Source organism: Myotis yumanensis, unplaced genomic scaffold, assembly GCF_028538775.1.
Source record: "Myotis yumanensis isolate MYYU_CA2020_CCGP unplaced genomic scaffold, mMyoYum1.0.hap1 SCAF_9, whole genome shotgun sequence".
Lineage (NCBI taxonomy): Eukaryota > Metazoa > Chordata > Mammalia > Chiroptera > Vespertilionidae > Myotis > Myotis yumanensis.
Window position 1 is genome coordinate 61,579,810 of NW_027223760.1, and position 17,544 is coordinate 61,597,353.

The 17,544-nt window shown below is 42.1% G+C and overlaps 1 protein-coding gene across 2 annotated transcripts; it reads left to right on the forward strand.

Moving 5' to 3' along the window:
* Positions 1-592: 592 nt before the first annotated feature.
* On the forward strand, positions 593-16,697 carry FAM221A (family with sequence similarity 221 member A). 2 transcript variants are annotated; one of them, XM_070424433.1, is made up of 7 exons: positions 593-683; positions 3,639-3,812; positions 7,247-7,437; positions 8,179-8,385; positions 11,062-11,166; positions 11,999-12,081; positions 15,998-16,697. In XM_070424433.1, the coding sequence occupies exons 1-7, from the start codon at positions 619-621 to the stop codon at positions 16,064-16,066; spliced, it is 894 nt and encodes a 297-aa protein (XP_070280534.1). In that variant the 5' UTR covers positions 593-618; the 3' UTR covers positions 16,067-16,697. The 2 variants fall into 2 exon arrangements, with proteins under 2 accessions (XP_070280534.1, XP_070280535.1); XM_070424434.1 differs by having other exon boundaries at positions 12,002-12,081.
* Positions 16,698-17,544: the final 847 nt, after the last annotated feature.

Below are 17,544 nucleotides of genomic sequence, written 5' to 3' on the forward strand. Positions count from 1 at the left end.
ACGCCCCCTACTGGGCATGGAGCCTGCAACCTGCGCATGTACTCTGACCTCGACCACCTGGTACATAGGTCAATGCTCAACCATTGAGCCACACTGGCCAGGTTCCATCACTGTTTTTTAAATTCCCATTTTGGAAAACAGGCATGGAGATTATGGGCAGGCAAGCCATATCCAGACCCTTCTCAACACTGGTGAAGAGCGCTGTACAAAGAAATAAGCAATGTTCTGTGCGTCCATTATATATGCAAGGAATTGCACTCCCTTGTCCATGTCACTTGACAAGGAGACCAGAGGAGGGAAGGAGAGCGGCAAGATGTGCGGAGGGCGGAGGGCGGAGGGCGGAGGGCGGAGGGCGGAGGGCGGAGGGCGGTGACTAGCATCCCAGCTAGGGCGGGGCTGTGCTTGCAGACAGCGGGTTTCTGGCGTCCGCGCGGGCCGCCGGGTGGGAGCGCGCGCCCTGCGGCGTCACCGCGGTCTTCAGGGCGGACCAATCAGGAGGTGGCCGGGCGGGGGCGCGGCCGGGCGGGGCGGGGCCGGCTCCGGCTGCTCCGAGGTCCCCTCGCGCGCGCAGCTGCGTTGGAGCGCGCGGCGTCCGAGCCGTTCGGTTCCCCGCGGGCCATGGAGCGGCTGACGTTGCCTCCGGGCGGCGCGGCGGCCGTGGACGACTACCTGGAGTACCGGAGGTGAGGCGGGCCCTCCGCGGGGCGAGGCGAGGCGCTCTCCAGCCTGGGCGCGGGATCCGTTCCCGGGCGGGCTATTGGGGACGCTTCCATTGATTTCGAGTTAAGTCGTTCTGTAATTAAATATCGCAACGACACGCAGTTCTGTGCTAATAAGTCTCTTCCGAGGCTGCTTACGAGGTCCCCGCTCCGACCCTTCCAGGAGGGACGATGAGCGCTAGATTTACGCAAAGGTCCAGTTGTTTTCCCCCCCAAAGGGCATGGAAGAATTACGCATGGAGTACTCGGGGCCGGTGAAAATGAACAGGCGTTAAGTTTGCATGTTAGTGTAGCAGGCGGGTAAGCCGTGAACTTGCTAACGTGCTCCCCGTCCCGGGGTGCTGGTTTCGGGAGGACACCGGCTGCTGGGGGAGTTTCGGTGGTTCTGGAGATAGTCCTCCCCCCAAACTGGAAACGCAGCCGCCCCTGGGGCCCTGACAAAGTCTGTGCTCCCCAGGTAGGGTTTGGCAGTTGGGAAACTGGGTGAGTGGGAATGTCACGGGCAGGAGGATGCGGAGTTGTAGGGTGGGGGGAATGTGTGTGCATAAACGGGAAGCGGCGGAATCACAGCGAGAGGGGCCGCTCTGCTTGAAGGTGGCCGCCCCCAATCACCCAGGGGTGTTGGGGCGCACGGGTTTCCGATCTGACTGCACTCCCTCCGGCTGTCTCGTGATACAGTGTTGGGTAACGCCTAGAAATGCCTGGTAATTCTGAACCAGCAAAATGAGGGTGAGGAACGTGATGGACGGGCCAGGCCTCATCCTGGGTTCAGGTGGGTCCAGGTAATGCCCGGAGCCCTATGCCCAGAACAGCTCCCCCGCAGCCCTCCCCCCCCTGGCAGAGCCAGCTCCGTTAGCCGCCAAGTCTCCAGGGCTTTTCACTGGGACCAAGTTGCTGGGCCCTGTTGTTGACTGATGACTTAGGTATTCAGATGTTTAGATATGCAGATTGTGGGCCTCCAGTTGTAGTCCCTTGCTTGGTCCAGAATATGTTAGGGCCTGGTGGAAAGTTATTTTTTTGGAAACATAAATGACCTGGAACAACCCCCTTTAAAGGTTAGAGCCTGCTATTCAAAGTGTAGCAACCGTGGGCCAGCTGAGTAGGAATCCCCTGGGAGCTTGTTGGAAATGCAGACTCTCAGGTCCCCTCTGGACCATGAATCTGAATCTGCATTTGACCGAGTCCCTTGAGGATTGTGTAATACAATAAAGCTTGAGCTGCACTGGGTTAGAACTTAGATATAAATGATCTCTTTTTTTCAAAGAACTGAATTGATCTTTAAGTTCTTTTCTCTTTTTAAAAAAATATATTTTATTGATTTTTTACAGAGAGCAAGGGAGAGGGATAGAGAGTTAGAAACATCAATCAGCTGCCTCCTGCACACCCCCTACTGGGGATGTGCCCACAACCAAGGTACATGCCCTTGACCTGACTCAAACCTGGGACCCTTCAGTCCGCAGGCCGATGCTCTATCCACTGAGCCAAACTGGTTAGGCAGTGGTTGGCAAACTCATTAGTCAACAGAGCCAAATATCAACAGTACAACGATTGAAATTTCTTTTGAGAGCCAAATTTTTTAAACTTAAACTATATAGGTAGGTACATTGTTATTAACTTAATTAGGATACTCCTAAGGCTTAGGAAGAGCCACACTCAAGGGGCCAAAGAGCCGCATGTGGCTCTCAAGCCGCAGTTTGCCAACCACGGGGTTAGGGCGTCTTTTCAGCACCTGTTGGTATACTTCTTGGTAGCTATAATAAAGTGAAATGGCTCAAAAATGATCTCAGAATAAAATGTTCCTTTGTCTTTTTTACTATTGTGTATCTAAATTATTTGAGGAAGAAGGTTGTGATGGTTCTATAGCTTCTGAATTGGTTTTATTTATCTTCCTCAAGCTAAAGGCTTGAAAGTATGGGAAAGGTATGGATTGTACAACAAATTATGTAGCCTTCTGCAGACAACACTTTCATGACTTTTAAGAGGGGCATAAAGTCAAGGGGAAATTTCTTCAATTTTGAGGAAATGCTTTTAATTGTTGTTGCTTTTCCTCTGGAGAGGCCAACTCTCAATTTCTTAAGAAATTAAGAAATATCAGTGACTTAGTTTCTCCCATACAGTTTTGAGGTCTTCTGGAATTGAGCAGTGATCCACCTGGTTTTGAGCTTATGCAGGTCCAAGGGTGTTTGTGGTCTCCCACTGGACTCCTGGCCAGGGTTTGGGCTCAGGTGTGGACATTAGTCATGTTGTCTTCTTCACTGATTTTTTTTTTGTACCTTTCCTTTTTTGGGGGGGGGGATGTTAGAATTTTTAGTTGTTTAGGCTCCAGCTTTTAATGAGAAGAATGAGCATGGTTGCTTCAGAATCAAAGGATAAATTGAGATGAATATATGGCAGTTCTCTGGCGGTAAGCTCCCATAAGGAAAGTCAGATGTCATGAATTCATTGACTTTCTTATTTAGAACCCTTTTTTATATGGGAAGCAAAAGCTTTATTACCATTGTGTGTAATTTTGCGATTGACATAAACCTAAAGTAAAAAATCAGTGCTGTATCATTTCCTTTGACTGTACAAGTATAGTTTAATTAGTTAATTATTATTTTTTTGTTAATCCTCACCTGAGGATATTTTCTATATTGGTTTTTAGAGAGAGTGGAAGAGAGGGGGAGAGACAGAGACAGAGAGAAACATCGATGTGAGGGAGACACATCTATTGGTTGCCTCCTACACTCACCCCAGGGATGGGGCCTGCAACCCAGGTACACACCCTTGACTGGAATCGAACCCTGGACCCTTCAGTTCCAGGGTGAACCCTCTAACCATTGGGCAAAACCGGTTAGGGCTAGTTTAATTTTAGAGTATAGTATTAATAACCTGGAAAATAAATAATCAAAGCTGAAGAGAACTATTTTGTTGTTGTAGAATTGTGGGTGAGGATGATGGAGGGAAACTTTTTACTCCTGAAGAGTATGAAGAATACAAAAGAAGAGTTTTACCTATGCGCTTACAGAATAGATTGTTCGTGAGCTGGCGATCCCCAACTGGGATGGATTGTAAACTTGTGGGCCCAGAGACACTGTGTTTTTGTACACACAGGTAAGATATTTTATCGCTAAGTTCTCTGGTGATTAGAAAATATAAAACTGTAGCAGAGTGTATCTTCCTTCTATAAGTAACATTACATGTGATAATGGAGAAACATTTAAATAGGCCTTTGTGTTATACACTAGAAATTATCTAAATTTCTTTTAAATGTGACTTGAAAATTCTATTTTATCCTATTAGAACTCAGTACAGTCCATTACCTTAAGTATCTCTTCTCTTGCCTTTGGTGAAAACGGTATTGTTGCCCCCATGGCTTTGTCAGGGGCCTCTCACTTAGGCTGGGGAGCACCGCGGCCTCTCCCACCTTTGGACAAGGTGGTTGCGGACGGGTCCTCAGACTGCAGAACCCCTGGAGTTGACCCACATCGACCAGCTTCTCAATCTACACAAAGAAGCAGTTCTCCTCCAATTTTCTAATCTCTCTTTATACTTTAAGAAACACTGTTTTGTTCCTACCTTTCTTTAAACAAACAGAAATACTGAGTTCACAGCTTGTTATTATGCTTGGTCCGTTTCCAAGCAACGCGCACGGAGCAAAGGAAATACCTGAGGGCCCGCGCCTTGAGGCGTGTTGCCTGTACCTGTGGTGTGCATTTGGCTGTTTGTCGTGTTCTCCTTTACATTTTTCTACTGTCCCAGGTCACAGTTGTGAAGCTCAAAAGGACCAAGCTGCTTCACGGAAACAAGTCACTGAACCCTGTTGTGCTTTTAGGTAACAACTCGAACTTTCTGTTCCCAAGCAGCCGTGGAAGGAGGACCGCCCTGTTCTGATAGCGTCTGGGCCTCTTTCAGGAGACACTCTGTATAGTTGCTATTTACAGACTCGCAGTTTGCCAGAGGTTGTTAGGCAGTTGCTAGGATGAGTAATGCTGTATATAGATTGATTTGAAATTTAGTTAGCAACTCCCACTGAAAATGCTGTGGAGGAAAGGAAAAGGTGAGTTACATTGATATCTTTCAGAATGGATACATTTGTGTTAGTTTTAATTTTTAGTCTTATACAGATTTAGTGCCTGTCTCTTACCTATGCAGCATGACATTAACCTTCAAAATGGACCCAACTCAACTTAAAAAAAAATACATATTTTTAATGATTTCAGAGAGAGAGAGAGAGAAACATCAATGATGGGAGAGAATTGTTGATTGGCTGCCTCCTACACAGCCCCTACTGGGGGGATGGATCCCACAACCCAGGCATGTGTCCTGACCGGAAATCAAACCATGACCTCCTGGTACATAGGTTGACGCTCAACGACTGAGCCATGCCGGTAGGGCACCCAACTCAACTTTGATGGATAAGTTCTTAAGTACCAGAACTCAGATCTCTGTCTACATAAGCCCCTCCCCCCCATAATAAAAGTGAAACATGTTTATTATGGAAAATGTAGAGGATTATATAGAACAGTAGAAAGAAGACTCACCACCCAAAGCCAGCTGCTGTTAATATATTTTATTTTATTCATATAATTCATTTACATCGTTTATTTAATTATGTGAGTATAAATATTTAACCAGTTTTTCATGACAGAATCACAGAAATGTGTTTTCACATTATGTGGTAATCACAAGCAAGATTTTTAATACCTGCTGGATGTTTGAGCTGGTTCACTATGTGTTCCCCAGAGGTGTGGGTGTCTCAGGGGTGTACCAGGTGGAAGGGTAGGTTAGGGGAAGGGCAGACGCTAATTCTGGCTCTATCCCTTGCTTTAACCAATTCTGCTTTTATCTATTTTATATATTATGGTTCTGTAAAAGATCTTATTTGAAGAAAGAGTTTCACTAGTAAAAAATTTGATAACTATTGTTTTGTAATTTACTTAATCATGCCTTTGTTATTAGTGGTGTGTGTGTATGTGTATGTGTATGGTTATGTATGTATGGGTGTAGACGTATATATTTGCTATTGTAAGTACTGTTGCTAGTACTATATTTATGCACACACTCTATACGTGGAATTATATTCTTAGGGTATATTTTAAAAAATGAACTCTCTGGGTTAAAGGATGGATCTATTAAGTTTCTTAAAACATTAAATGGGATTGGTTCTTTTTTTGTTTGTTTTTAATCCTCACCCAAGAATATTTTTCCATTGATTTTTAGAGAGAGTGGAAGAGAGAGGGAAAGACTGAGGGAAACATCGATGTGAGAGAAACACATTGATTGGTTGCTTCCTCCACTGCACTCTGACCAGGGCCCAGGCCTGGGAGGAGCCTGCAACCGAGGTATGTGCCCTTGACCAGAATTGAACCCGGGACCTTTTGGTCCGCAGGCCAACACTCTGTCTACTGAGCCAAACCGGCTAGGGTGGACTGCTTCTTTTGTAACACTCTTGGCAGCATTGTAAATTATGTGTAGTTTAAAAAAAGCTTTGGCTCTCTTTGCTAAGTGAAAAATGGCATCTTGTTCTTTTAACTTCTATTACCTAGATTAATATTGAGAATAATAAATTTAATACCATTTTACTGAATACCATCTTATGAGAAGGAAGGGCATAGTCTATTTAAGAAAATTACTTAGTATTTTAACCTATAAAAATAAATTGAAGTAATGCACTTTAATAAAAAGGATTTTTTAAAATAGATTTTATTGATTTTTTCTACAGAGAGGAAGGTGAGAGGGATAGAGAGTTAGAAACATCGATCAGCTGCATCCTGCACACGCCCCCCCACTGGGGATGTGCCCCCAACCAAGGTACATGCCCTTGACTGGAATCGAACCCGGGACCCTTCAGTCTGTAGTCCGACGCTCTATCCACTGAGCCAAACCGGTTCGGGCTAAAAAGGATTTTTATAAAGAATTTATTTATAAGAGTATGGGTGGCCTCCCATACTCTTAGGTTGTGCTTTCATTTAAAAAAATCTGTAGTGGTATGTACTTTAAGGGAATCACATCTACACTAATAAAAGAGAGAGATGCAAATTGACCATACCTTTGTGATGCCCACCAGCCAATCAGGAGTGAGTATGCAAGCCAATCAGGAGTGAGTATGCAAATTAACCCAACAAAGATGGTGGGTTAATTTGCATACAGAGGCACTGAGCCACCCCAGCCGCTCTGAGCCTCTGAACAGTGTGGGAAGGCTGAAAGGCCACTCTGGCCAGAGCGAAGGCGGTGCTGGCAGCCAGGGGAATGAAGGCCCATTCTTGCACGAATCTTCGTGCATCGGGCCTCTAGTAATATTTATAATATTTCTTGTATATTGCTGTGATTACTAAAAATAAAAATCTAAGAATGAAGGTTTCTCTGATCAAAGTAATATAGCTTCCAGAAATACTGCAAGTAGGGGATTTTATTTTCACCTTACCAAAAAGAATGATGAAACAAAAATAAAATGAAAAAGAATCATTTGCATTTAACAGAATAGAAATAGTGATTTCTGACATTACCTGCACTGTGTTTTTATTCTCCCCTCCCCCCCTTTTTAGGTACAAACAGCATAAAACTGACTTTGAAACGGTTCCACAGCAGCGCCCCATTAGCTTGCCTTGCCGAGTGACCGGCTGCCAGTGCAGGGCTTACCTTTATGTGCCTTTGAATGGCACACAGCCCATTCGCTGCAGGTGCAAACACTTTGCTGATCAGCACAGTGCCACGCCTGGCTTTATGTGCAATGCCTGTGAGTGACATTATTACAAATACACCAACAGAATGTTTTTATTGAATATTTAATGTGTCTTTGTGCCAGTTTTATTGTCAGTATGAAACAATTAAAACATTTTGATGGGTAGCTACTCTAAAATTTTATTTTATTTTATTTTAAAATTGCCTCTCGCACACACCCTGACTGAGGATCGAACCCGAAACCTGAGTACGTGTCCTGATTGGGAATCGGACCCACAACCTTTTTGGTGTATGGGACGATGCTCAGCTATCTGAGCCATCCGTCCAGGGCTTTCTTTCCTTTTTATGTTTAACAGGATTCTGTTGCATCCTTTCTTTGTCTATGTGTTGACCTTCCAATATGGCTTCCGTGGGGAGTTGACCCATAGAGAGGCTTTCACATTATCTCTTCACTTGGACCTGGCCACTGGTTGTCCCCACCACACCTGCTTTTAACTCAGTATTTGAGGAAAGGGCCTGCATTTCCTGGTTCTCTAGTGTTCAGCCCAATTTCTTTTAGTCCTCATTGGTTTTCCCTATTTTCCCCCCTGCTAGTATCCATGACTGCTTTAGAATCTTTTAGAAGTAAGAGCAGTGGCTGGGAGGGAGTTCCAGGTCTGGAGATAATAGTTACCAGGGTTAGAGGACAGCATATGAGGAATCCAGATTCAGGTGCTTAGGCCAAGCTGAGCATTTTTGGAGCAGGCAGCTCAGTCCCTACATTTAAGAACTTAACTCCCTTTACACCTTGATTCAGGTTCCACGTGTTCAGGATTCCATAGTTGCTTCACTTGTGCTTGTGGTCAGCCTGCGTATGCCCATGACACAGTCGTGGAAACTAAGCAAGAGAGACTGGCTCAAGGAAAACCAGTGGGACGGGATGCTCCTTACGCGGCAATGGGAGGATTAACCGGCTTCAGCTCACTAGCAGAAGGCTACATGCGGTTAGATGACAGTGGAATTGGTAAGTGATGCACAAGTGTGAGCTTGTTATATTGTTTTTATGTGTGGACAATAGTGAAGCCTTATGTTTGTTTAGCACTTTATATCCTTCATGTTTTTTTCTCCCCAGAAAACATTCTCTTATTTTTAAAAAAAAGTTTAATTGCCACTACACAATAGATGGTTATTACAGAAAATTTAGAAAGCACAAGAGAAAAGATCATTCTTTTCCCCAATATTTGTACCTAAATCCCAACCCATAACCACATTGTTTGTAATAGCTGAATAGTAAATAATATTTCCTTTATTTGATATGATAGTTTATTATTTTATTGTATGCAATTTTTACCATTATAGCCATCTCATTTTGGAAACATAGGCTTATGTCTATGTGTGAATATGCACATGCATGTATAGGCGTGTAATCACATCTATAATAATGCATGCTCACAGGCATGTATGTGTATGTACAGAACCCACAACCTTTTGGTATATGAGATGACGCTCCAACCAAGCCACACCGGTCAGGGCTAATTGTTATTGTTCATAGTATGTTTTGATATTTGGTATGGTAAATTCCTCCCATTTGTTTCTTTATTTTTTCAAGATTGCCCTGATACATTTGTGATTCTCTTGTAACTAGTTTTACAAGTAGCTTGTTAAATTTCATAAATGAGTCCTTTTTCAATATTTATGGATACCTGATTCTATTAGGTACATGCAATGATTACAGAATACACAGTTACCACTGGCAAAAAATAATCAATTATAATGAGGTTGATGATGACCAGGGGTAGTTCCAACCTCTTTACATCTGTTACCTCATTTAATCCTCACAACTCTGAGTTGGGTGCTATTACTAATCCCATTTCACAGGTGAGGGAACTCAGCACAGGAGTAAAACATCTTGTTCTGTGCTACTCAGCTAGTAAGTAGTAGGGTTGGTTCAACCCAGGTGGTTCTGGGCACCTTAGTCTGCCTCATTGTTGTCTATTTCAAAAGCAAATGTTTTATGCTGCTTTTGTTACAAGTCATTATTACTCTACTTAATCTTAGAGTTTTAAATAAGTGTTCAGCTAATTTTGCAAGTAATGGTATTTTTGCCTCCTCCTTCCAACATTTAGGAGCCTTCTTACTCTGACTAACCAAAATGTCTGGTACTTTTAGAACGATACTAAGTAGTAGAGGTAGTGGCTGATATCTTTTTTCTAGTATTTTATCATTTAAACATTTTTATAATATAAAAAAAGAAAACGTGCCCCTTTTGGCCCTTGAGGGAAGGTGAGGGGAAGAAAGGTGAGAGTGAGGAGAGGAAACATAAAATATTTCTGTCTGGACTTCAGATATAGGGGATCCGGGGTAAAGGCATGTCTGCTCGGTTAGCCACGTAGAGTCCTGGACAGAGATGACCCCTTGCTGGAATTTGGTTCCTCAGTGTTGCAGAGGGAGTCCAGAATTCCCAGCTCGTAACTGAGCTGTGCGGCCCGGGGCCTGCCAGGGTCTCTGTTATAGCAAGGGGCAAGGGTGACCCCAGGGCGGAGCTAGAGGTGGGTCCCCTGAGTTCTGGGGATTCAGTAGAGGAAGTGGCAGGCATCGAGGGGCCTGCACTCCTAGTGAGAGTAAGAATGAGGCTACCAGGCCCTACCAAGCTGAGAGGCTGAATTGCCACTTAGGTCAGCCTCGCCGGTTGAAGTCTGTAGTGCACGCAGCAACCAGAGGAAGGCATAAGGGCCTGGCTGGACCTGAGCACCCCTTCCTACACTCGCACCGGCCACAGGGTAGAGGAGTGTGGAAGGAGGAGCAGGAATCTGAGACTGAGCAGCTGCCCCACACTGCTTCGTTATAAGGACGGACTAACTTGTAAAACCAAATAGGACTGAAAGTGTATTTTCTGTCCCTCTACCGCAGGATGGAGATAGGGGTGTGGGGGAGGTGAGGTTTGTGAAGATAGAGCACTTATGCATACATTTTCTCTGCACTTCCTTCCTCAAAAGTCAATTATTTAGCAGTTGGTCTTTGTAGGGTGTTGTTTTGGGTTGTGATGTTTCCTCATTTGATTGAAGAAGGTTTATTTTTTTTTTTTAATATTGTTTGTAGTTGTTTTTTGAGTGAGGGATAGAGTAAAAATATACTTATTCTTCCCTCTTAAACTAGAGTTTTTAAAATTGCAAATCTTGCTTTTGATAGTTTTTATAACTATGTTAACATTTTGCACTCTTTGCTGACATTCAGTCACATTTGTGCATATCTATATTTTTTTTCTGTGAAAAGGTCTCTGAGAAATAAAAAAATACTTTTACCCTTCTTCCCTTACTTTATATGGATGGTAAAAATCTAAAACAAAAATTTCCTTTTTATAGAATAGATTTTTAAAAAATATATATTTTTATTGATTTCAGAGAGGAAGGGAGAGGGAGATAGAAACAACAATGATGAGGGAGAGTCATTGATCAGCTGCCTCCTGCACGCCCCAAACTGGGGAGTGAGCCTGCAACTTGGGCATGTGCCCTGACTGGGAATCGAACCGTGACCTCCTGGTTCATAGGTTGCTATTCAACCACTGAGCCATGCCAGCCGGGCCAGATTAGATTTTTCTAATGATTCTAGTAGGTTCTAATTTATTTCACATTTGAAATAACTTCTTTGAATCATAACAAATAGAGGTTTAGTTTTCATTTTTCATGTACTTTGTTATCAGGTGCACCTTCAGCTGAATTTTTAGACTCTCCAGGTACGGCCATGGACCATCCATTTCTAAAGGCATTTCAAGCATCATCTACTTCTCCAGAAACACTAACAGATGGTAATGAAATTAAATTGAGAAATATGTTTGGATGTAGAAAATAAGAATTCAGATAGAATCATTGGTAAGCTCTCTTTGCCCCCAGTATCCACAATTTGATTATCATTTTATTTTATAATAGCCAGGCAGTGAGAAAAAGCAAGAAACTTTATTTTTTATTGGGGAAAATTGCTAAATCTGAGAATTAGGAGGATTCTGATAATACAATAATTTGAAGTTTTAAAACCTTATTCCGGTAAGTTATTGCTTTGATGTCTGAGTAAGAGAGCCCTCTGATGGACTAATTGCCTTGATCCTTTAGGTTGACAGAGTGTGGTTATACTCTGGTGATTATCAGGAATTACATGATTCTTGTGTTGCTGGTTGAGGGTACATTCATGTGTTTTAAAAACGAGAACAGGTGTTCAGATTGATACTCTATTTTGGATGCGAAGGGATCCAACCAGACATTCACCTGAAATGAAGGTGAACTTTTCCATGGAACTGGGCTCTTGGTATACCTATAAAGAAAACCAGATTTTCCTTCTGAGGCAATTAAAAGTTTCTTTCAGCAATACACTAGTGCTCTTATATGAAAAAGCTATATTGTGCTATTTAATATGAACCCATTGAATATTTGCAGAATGTTTGTCAGTGAAAGTTACTTTTGTGTTAAGATGCTCTGCTTCCTAAAAAGGAATTAAGTAGTAGGAGCAATTCTCCATTTAGGCCATTTCTGGTTTGAAAAATAAAAAAATCATCAGGTAGGAGGAAAGTTTTCTTTCTGTTTTTATTTCAGGAAAATTTAAAATTATGGAAATATATTACTTAGAATTGTTTATTTTCTTATTAGTAGGTACAAGTAGTCAAGTTTCTTCCTTAAGGAGACCTGAGGAGGATGATATGGCTTTCTTTGAAAGACGATACCAGGAAAGGGTAAGTCTGTGGAGAAATCTGCTTATGTTAAGCATTTACTTGTAACAGAGACACCATAGAACAATTAAATATTGATTGTGGATTGTCCTGAAAAATAATTTATGAAGTCTTTACTTATAGGTGGTGTTAGGCCATGGGGCTTATTTAGAACAATTCAGAGAGAAACAGGATTGATGAGTAATATGATAATACACTGGTTAATTTATGGAGCTCGTTAAGATTTACTAAATATACAAATAAAATTGTCAGTAATAACAATCTACCATCAGCAGATTTGTAAATTATATGTGTCTTGAATTCATAATATGTGGTAGTTCTTCTTAGCGACTTCTAGGTATATCCATACTGAAATTAAAATTATTCAATAGCCTTTAAGAAACAGAACACTAATCATACATGTATTTTAACGTCTTCTAGGGCTCAACAACTACAGTATTAAAGTGTTCCTAGATTTCAGTAATGATAGTGTTCATCAGTTCTCCACCACACTGTAAACTCCTTAGGGCTAAGTGTAGTCTTTTATTCATCAGAACTAAGTACAGAAACTTGTACATAATATGTTTTCAATAAACATTTATGGAAAAAAATAAACATCATTGATATTCCTTTCTTATATGTCATCTGATTACACATTTGATGTGTTTCATGCGGTGTTCGTATTTGAGAGTTTTGTTTTTTTGTTTATGGATGGATGAAAGGACGTTGGCTTAATGAGGTTTGGGGAGTGTTATCCAGTCATAAGGCACATTCCCCGAAGTGCTTTCTTTAGGATGATTTTATAGTTGCCTTGTTGGCATTTTTAATTTCTCCAACTAGGTAATAAGTGCCATGAAAGAAAAGACACTCTTGTCACCTTTTGTCCTATCCTCCACAACTCTTAGACAAAAAGATGAAGAAAAAGAAGACTATTATATAAATTACCTTCCAAGAGAAGAGGAAGTGAGTAGGGGACAGAGATAAGCTTGTTTTCCTGCTGAAGAATTTTGAAGTAGCGGGGAGAGTCCTCCTATGATTTAAGGCAGAGCTAGAAAATGGAAGTTTCCACAGTGATGGGAATGTTCTGTATCTGTGTTGTAGCCGTGACTCTGTAAGTCTAAATTAAATAAATTAAACTGTACTTCCTCAGTCACACTAGCCACATTTCTAGCCACATGGGGCTAGTGCAGCCGTGGGCAAACTACGGCCCGCGGGCCGGATCCAGCCCGTTTGAAATGAATAAAACTAAAAAAAAAAGACCGTACCCTTTTATGTAATGATGTTTACTTTGAATTTATATTAGTTCATACAAACACTCCATCCATGCTTTTGTTCCGGCCCTCCGGTCCAGTTTAAGAGCCCATTGTGGCCCTGGAGTCATAAAGTTTGCCCACCCCTGGGCTAGTGGCTACCTTCCTGGACAGGTCTAAGGGAAAGCTCTGCTTTAAGGGAAAAAGGGGGTAGTAGGAACCCAGGAGGAAGATGACATGTTCAGAGTGACAAAAGGAAAGGTGATTTTTGCGACATCATTAGGGATAAATTTTTAATCAAGTCAAGCTCTATTCTTGGAACACACACATTAACGGCTGAATTTTAGTTTTTCCTCAAAGGCTTATGAGGGACAGGGTTCCAGAACTTCTCCCTTCCCTCCTCCAGAAGTCCAGGTAGTGTGGGCTGCCTTGAAAACATGCCAGTGGGATTTGCTTGTGGGAAGAGAATGGAGGGGAGTTCTTATCTGTGAATGTTTTGGAGGATATACCTGGCCCACCAAGGATGCTTATTATAACCATCCAGACTGCTTGTTATATCTAGACCTAGAATTTATGGATTTATGAGATGTAGTTTATAATTCTCTGCCTTGTGTGATTTATGGATTTATGAGATACAGCTTATAAACTCTCCAGCCTGTGTGATTAAGAGTATAAAAACGGAGAAGCTCAGACTTAAACAACTTCTGAGCTGACATGTGCTATACACATTGTTAGTACTCTTCTGTTATTCCAAAAAACCAAGACATGCACCACTGAGGGAAAAGGGGGGATTAGGAAACGGAATCTGATGGGTTCAGAGCACTTACAAAGTAATGCTGTGCTTGTACAGACCTACCTGGGATGGAGCTATTGTGGGCTTGGTTTTCCAGCCCTCCACAATAAACTGAGTATCGCAATAAAGTGAGCAGTAATCTTTTTGCTGGTGGAGGTCTTGCCTTCATTTTGTTAAAAAAAAAAAAAAAAAAAAAAAGCAACATCTGTGAAGTGCAATAAAGATAAGCACAATAAAACGAGGTGTGTCTGTATTTCAATGAGCAAACACTTCCTTAACTTTTGTTTTTTTAGCATCTTTCCTAATTTTTAATGTTGCTGTAAATCTAACACTTGGCCTAAATGAGATAGGAAAGGAGACTAGTATTGGTTGAGTGCTTATTAAGTATGTTGATCTTTATACATACGATCTTACTTACACCTTTAGAACAACCCTGAGATGTACCTATTACTCTGACCTTTTTTTCACACATGAGAAAACTATTGGTTAAATAACTTGCCTCAAATAGTTAATAAACGACAGAGGTGGGGTTTGAGTACTCTTCCCTCTGACTCCAAAGCCTATCATCTTTGCCTTAGAATAGGGTGTTCCTTTGGGGCCTTCAGATGACCTGCTGACTGACAGTGTGCAAGAGTGATATGAGTGTATGGTCTCTGAATGAGGTGCCCAGCCAACTTAAACAGGAGCGAGCAGGAAAAATGGGGAGGAGACAGAGATGAGATTCATTCAATTTTATTATTAGGAAGTTATCACTTATAATTTGATGAGATTGGGAAGACTGGTTTCCTGATATTATATTCCTGTCACCTTAGCAGTGGTTCTCAACCTTCTGGCCCTTTAAATACAGTTCCTCATGTTGTGACCCAACCATAAAATTATTTTCGTTGCTACTTCATAACTGTAATGTTGATACTGTTATGAATCGCAATGTAAATATCTGATATGCAGGATGGTCTTAGGCGACCCCTGTGAAAGGGTCGTTTGACCGCCGAAGGGGTCGCAACCCACAGGTTGAGAACCGCTGCCTTAGAGCAGTGGTCGGCAAACTGCGGCTCACGAGCCACATGCGGCTCTTTGGCCCCTTGAGTGTGGCCACGAAGTTTCAATCGCACTGTCCGTGTGCGCACCCACTCATGGTATTTTGTGGAAGAGCCACACTCAAGGGGCCGCAGTTTGCCGACCACTGCCTTAGAGGGTAGGAGGCCCTGCCTGCAGCTGCCATGCCCCACATTTTCTCAGCCTTCTCTTGCCCAGAGTGAGGCAGTGGTGCTGCCTCTGGGAATCGGTGTGTGTGAGTGGCAGTAAGAGGCAGGTGGGTTTTGTGTTCTCTGTTGTTGTTGTTTCTCCAGCGGAAAGGTTATATGTTTCTAAAAGGTCGGAAGGCTGCTGCTTAGGGTATGCAAGCTTCTTTGCTGCAGTTTCCGTGGAGAAAGACAACCTTTAGGAAGGGAGCTGTGCAAATGTAGAAACGAGAATGATAGGAAACTACCCTTAAAGCAGTCCGCATTCCAGAAATAACCCGGCTGGCTTAGGTGTGTTCTGTAACCCTGTAACTGAATGTGTTTAGGCTGATGGCAGGTTAGGTATTTCAGCTTTTAGAAAATAATATTGAATGGCCTTTAAAATGATATTTATTCATTTTCTCCAAAGAAGTACTCATTATACATTCTTTTTATGAAAATGCTTCTGTAAAGTTGAATTCAGACCATATTTTTAAAGTGCAATTAGGTCCCTTCGACTCTCAGATTTTGGCATTGGTATTCATTAATAACTGCTATGTAACTGTGTGAAGTGGCTGTGGCAAATAAAACATGAATCCAAGTGAAGTATGTTCAACCTTTTCTTTCTTTAGAATGTTTTAAAAATTATTCTATCAACAAATATTTTACATTTACAGATAAAAATGGAAAAGGCTGCTAAGCATAAAGGAAAAGCACCAGTGCCATCAAAAACAAAACCTTCATGAAGATTATTGGGGAAATTAAAACCATCATCCAAATGTATCTTTTTTTGGTGTTTATTTAAATATAATATAGTTTATTGTCTCTCAAATTGTTTACTTCTGTTAGTATATAAAAGGCCTTTTTGGATGTTTTCTTGATTTAAATAAGTGAAATTACCTTACCTGGTATATTACTTTTATCAAATTTCATGATTTACTATTTTATCTGTACTTTTTTATCTCTCCGAACAAATGAGGCTATTTTCCTATTAGTCAAAAGAATAGTAAATATCTTTAGTCTATCATAATTTAACTTTTTCAAACTATGTATCTAAAAATTAAAGCTGGCCTTGGCTGGTGTGGCTCAGTTGGTTGAGCGTCATCTTGTGGACCGAAACGTCACCAGTTCCATTCCCAGGCAGGGCACATGCCCAGGCTGCATTTGGATCCCTGGTCGGGGTGCACACAGGAGGAAGCTGATCAGTGTTTCTCTCGCACATTGTTGTTATTGAGGTTTTTGAACAAATATATAGGGCCACTGTTTCAAAACAGTAAGTTAAAATGATCAGTTTTTTGTTTTTTTAAACTTTGTAATGTTGATTTACATTTTTAATAAAAAGCTATTTCAAAATTACATAATCATTTTCTAGCAGTATCTCCTGATTTTTAAGTTGTTTTGTTAACTAAGCCTTGCATGTAACTGTATTGACACCCCTTGTGTCCACTTTAAATCTCTTAGCCCTACCTCCCCCTCAGTACTGCTGTGAAACACTTCCAAGCAGGCTTCTGTATTGGGACCATGTCATGACTCTCCAGGGATCCTTTGACACTGGCTTGGGATACGCACTGGAACCCTTTGCATCATACATGTGTAAAAGATATGGGGGAGTTAATGACATTGGGACCACCCTTGAGTAACCCCCAGGGGGAAGCCAGTGGATAAACACTCCCTCATCTGTCTGTCTGCTGGTAAGGCAATTCTGAGAAGCCTTTCATAAGCTTTCCCAATCACCCACTATTTGGGTGTATCCTTATTTTACTTTCTCTTTTCCCCCTTTCCACTCCCTGATTCCTTCCCTTGGTTCTGTGGAGGGGAGGCTGTTCCATGATGTGACCCACAAGTTGGACCTGGGCCAGAACAGAGTGCTTCCTGCAAGCCCTCTCAGAGATTGTCTGATCATAATCGGTACTCTCCTTCTGACGTAAACCAGAGGCTCTGCTGTGTCCCATGTTGTGCTGGTTCCTGGACAGGCCATTGTCCTGACCTGGCAAGTATGTACGGCATTTTTCCCGCACCTGGGACCGATGACATACCTGTACCCCCTCCATCTCGTCCTTTTCTATATAATTCTTTGGTGCCTGGAGGATATCCACTTCCTTTTGCAGCTGCCCACACCAAGACATGCCTGGTATGTAAGTTTCCCTGAATAAACTCTGCTAATTGCCAGAATCCAGTTGCCTGCCTTTTTCTTTGGTCTTTCCCTGCCCTCCTTTCAGACTTG

Bases quoted from the DNA above. Each gene is read 5' to 3' on its own strand.
- FAM221A (XM_070424433.1), top strand. From the start codon at position 619: ATGGAGCGGCTGACGTTGCCTCCGGGCGGCGCGGCGGCCGTGGACGAC. The intron at 8,386-11,061 runs GTAAGTGATGCA...CTTTGTTATCAG, and splicing joins GTTAGATGACAGTGGAATTG to GTGCACCTTCAGCTGAATTT. The intron at 12,082-15,997 runs GTAAGTCTGTGG...TTACATTTACAG, and splicing joins AAAGACGATACCAGGAAAGG to ATAAAAATGGAAAAGGCTGC.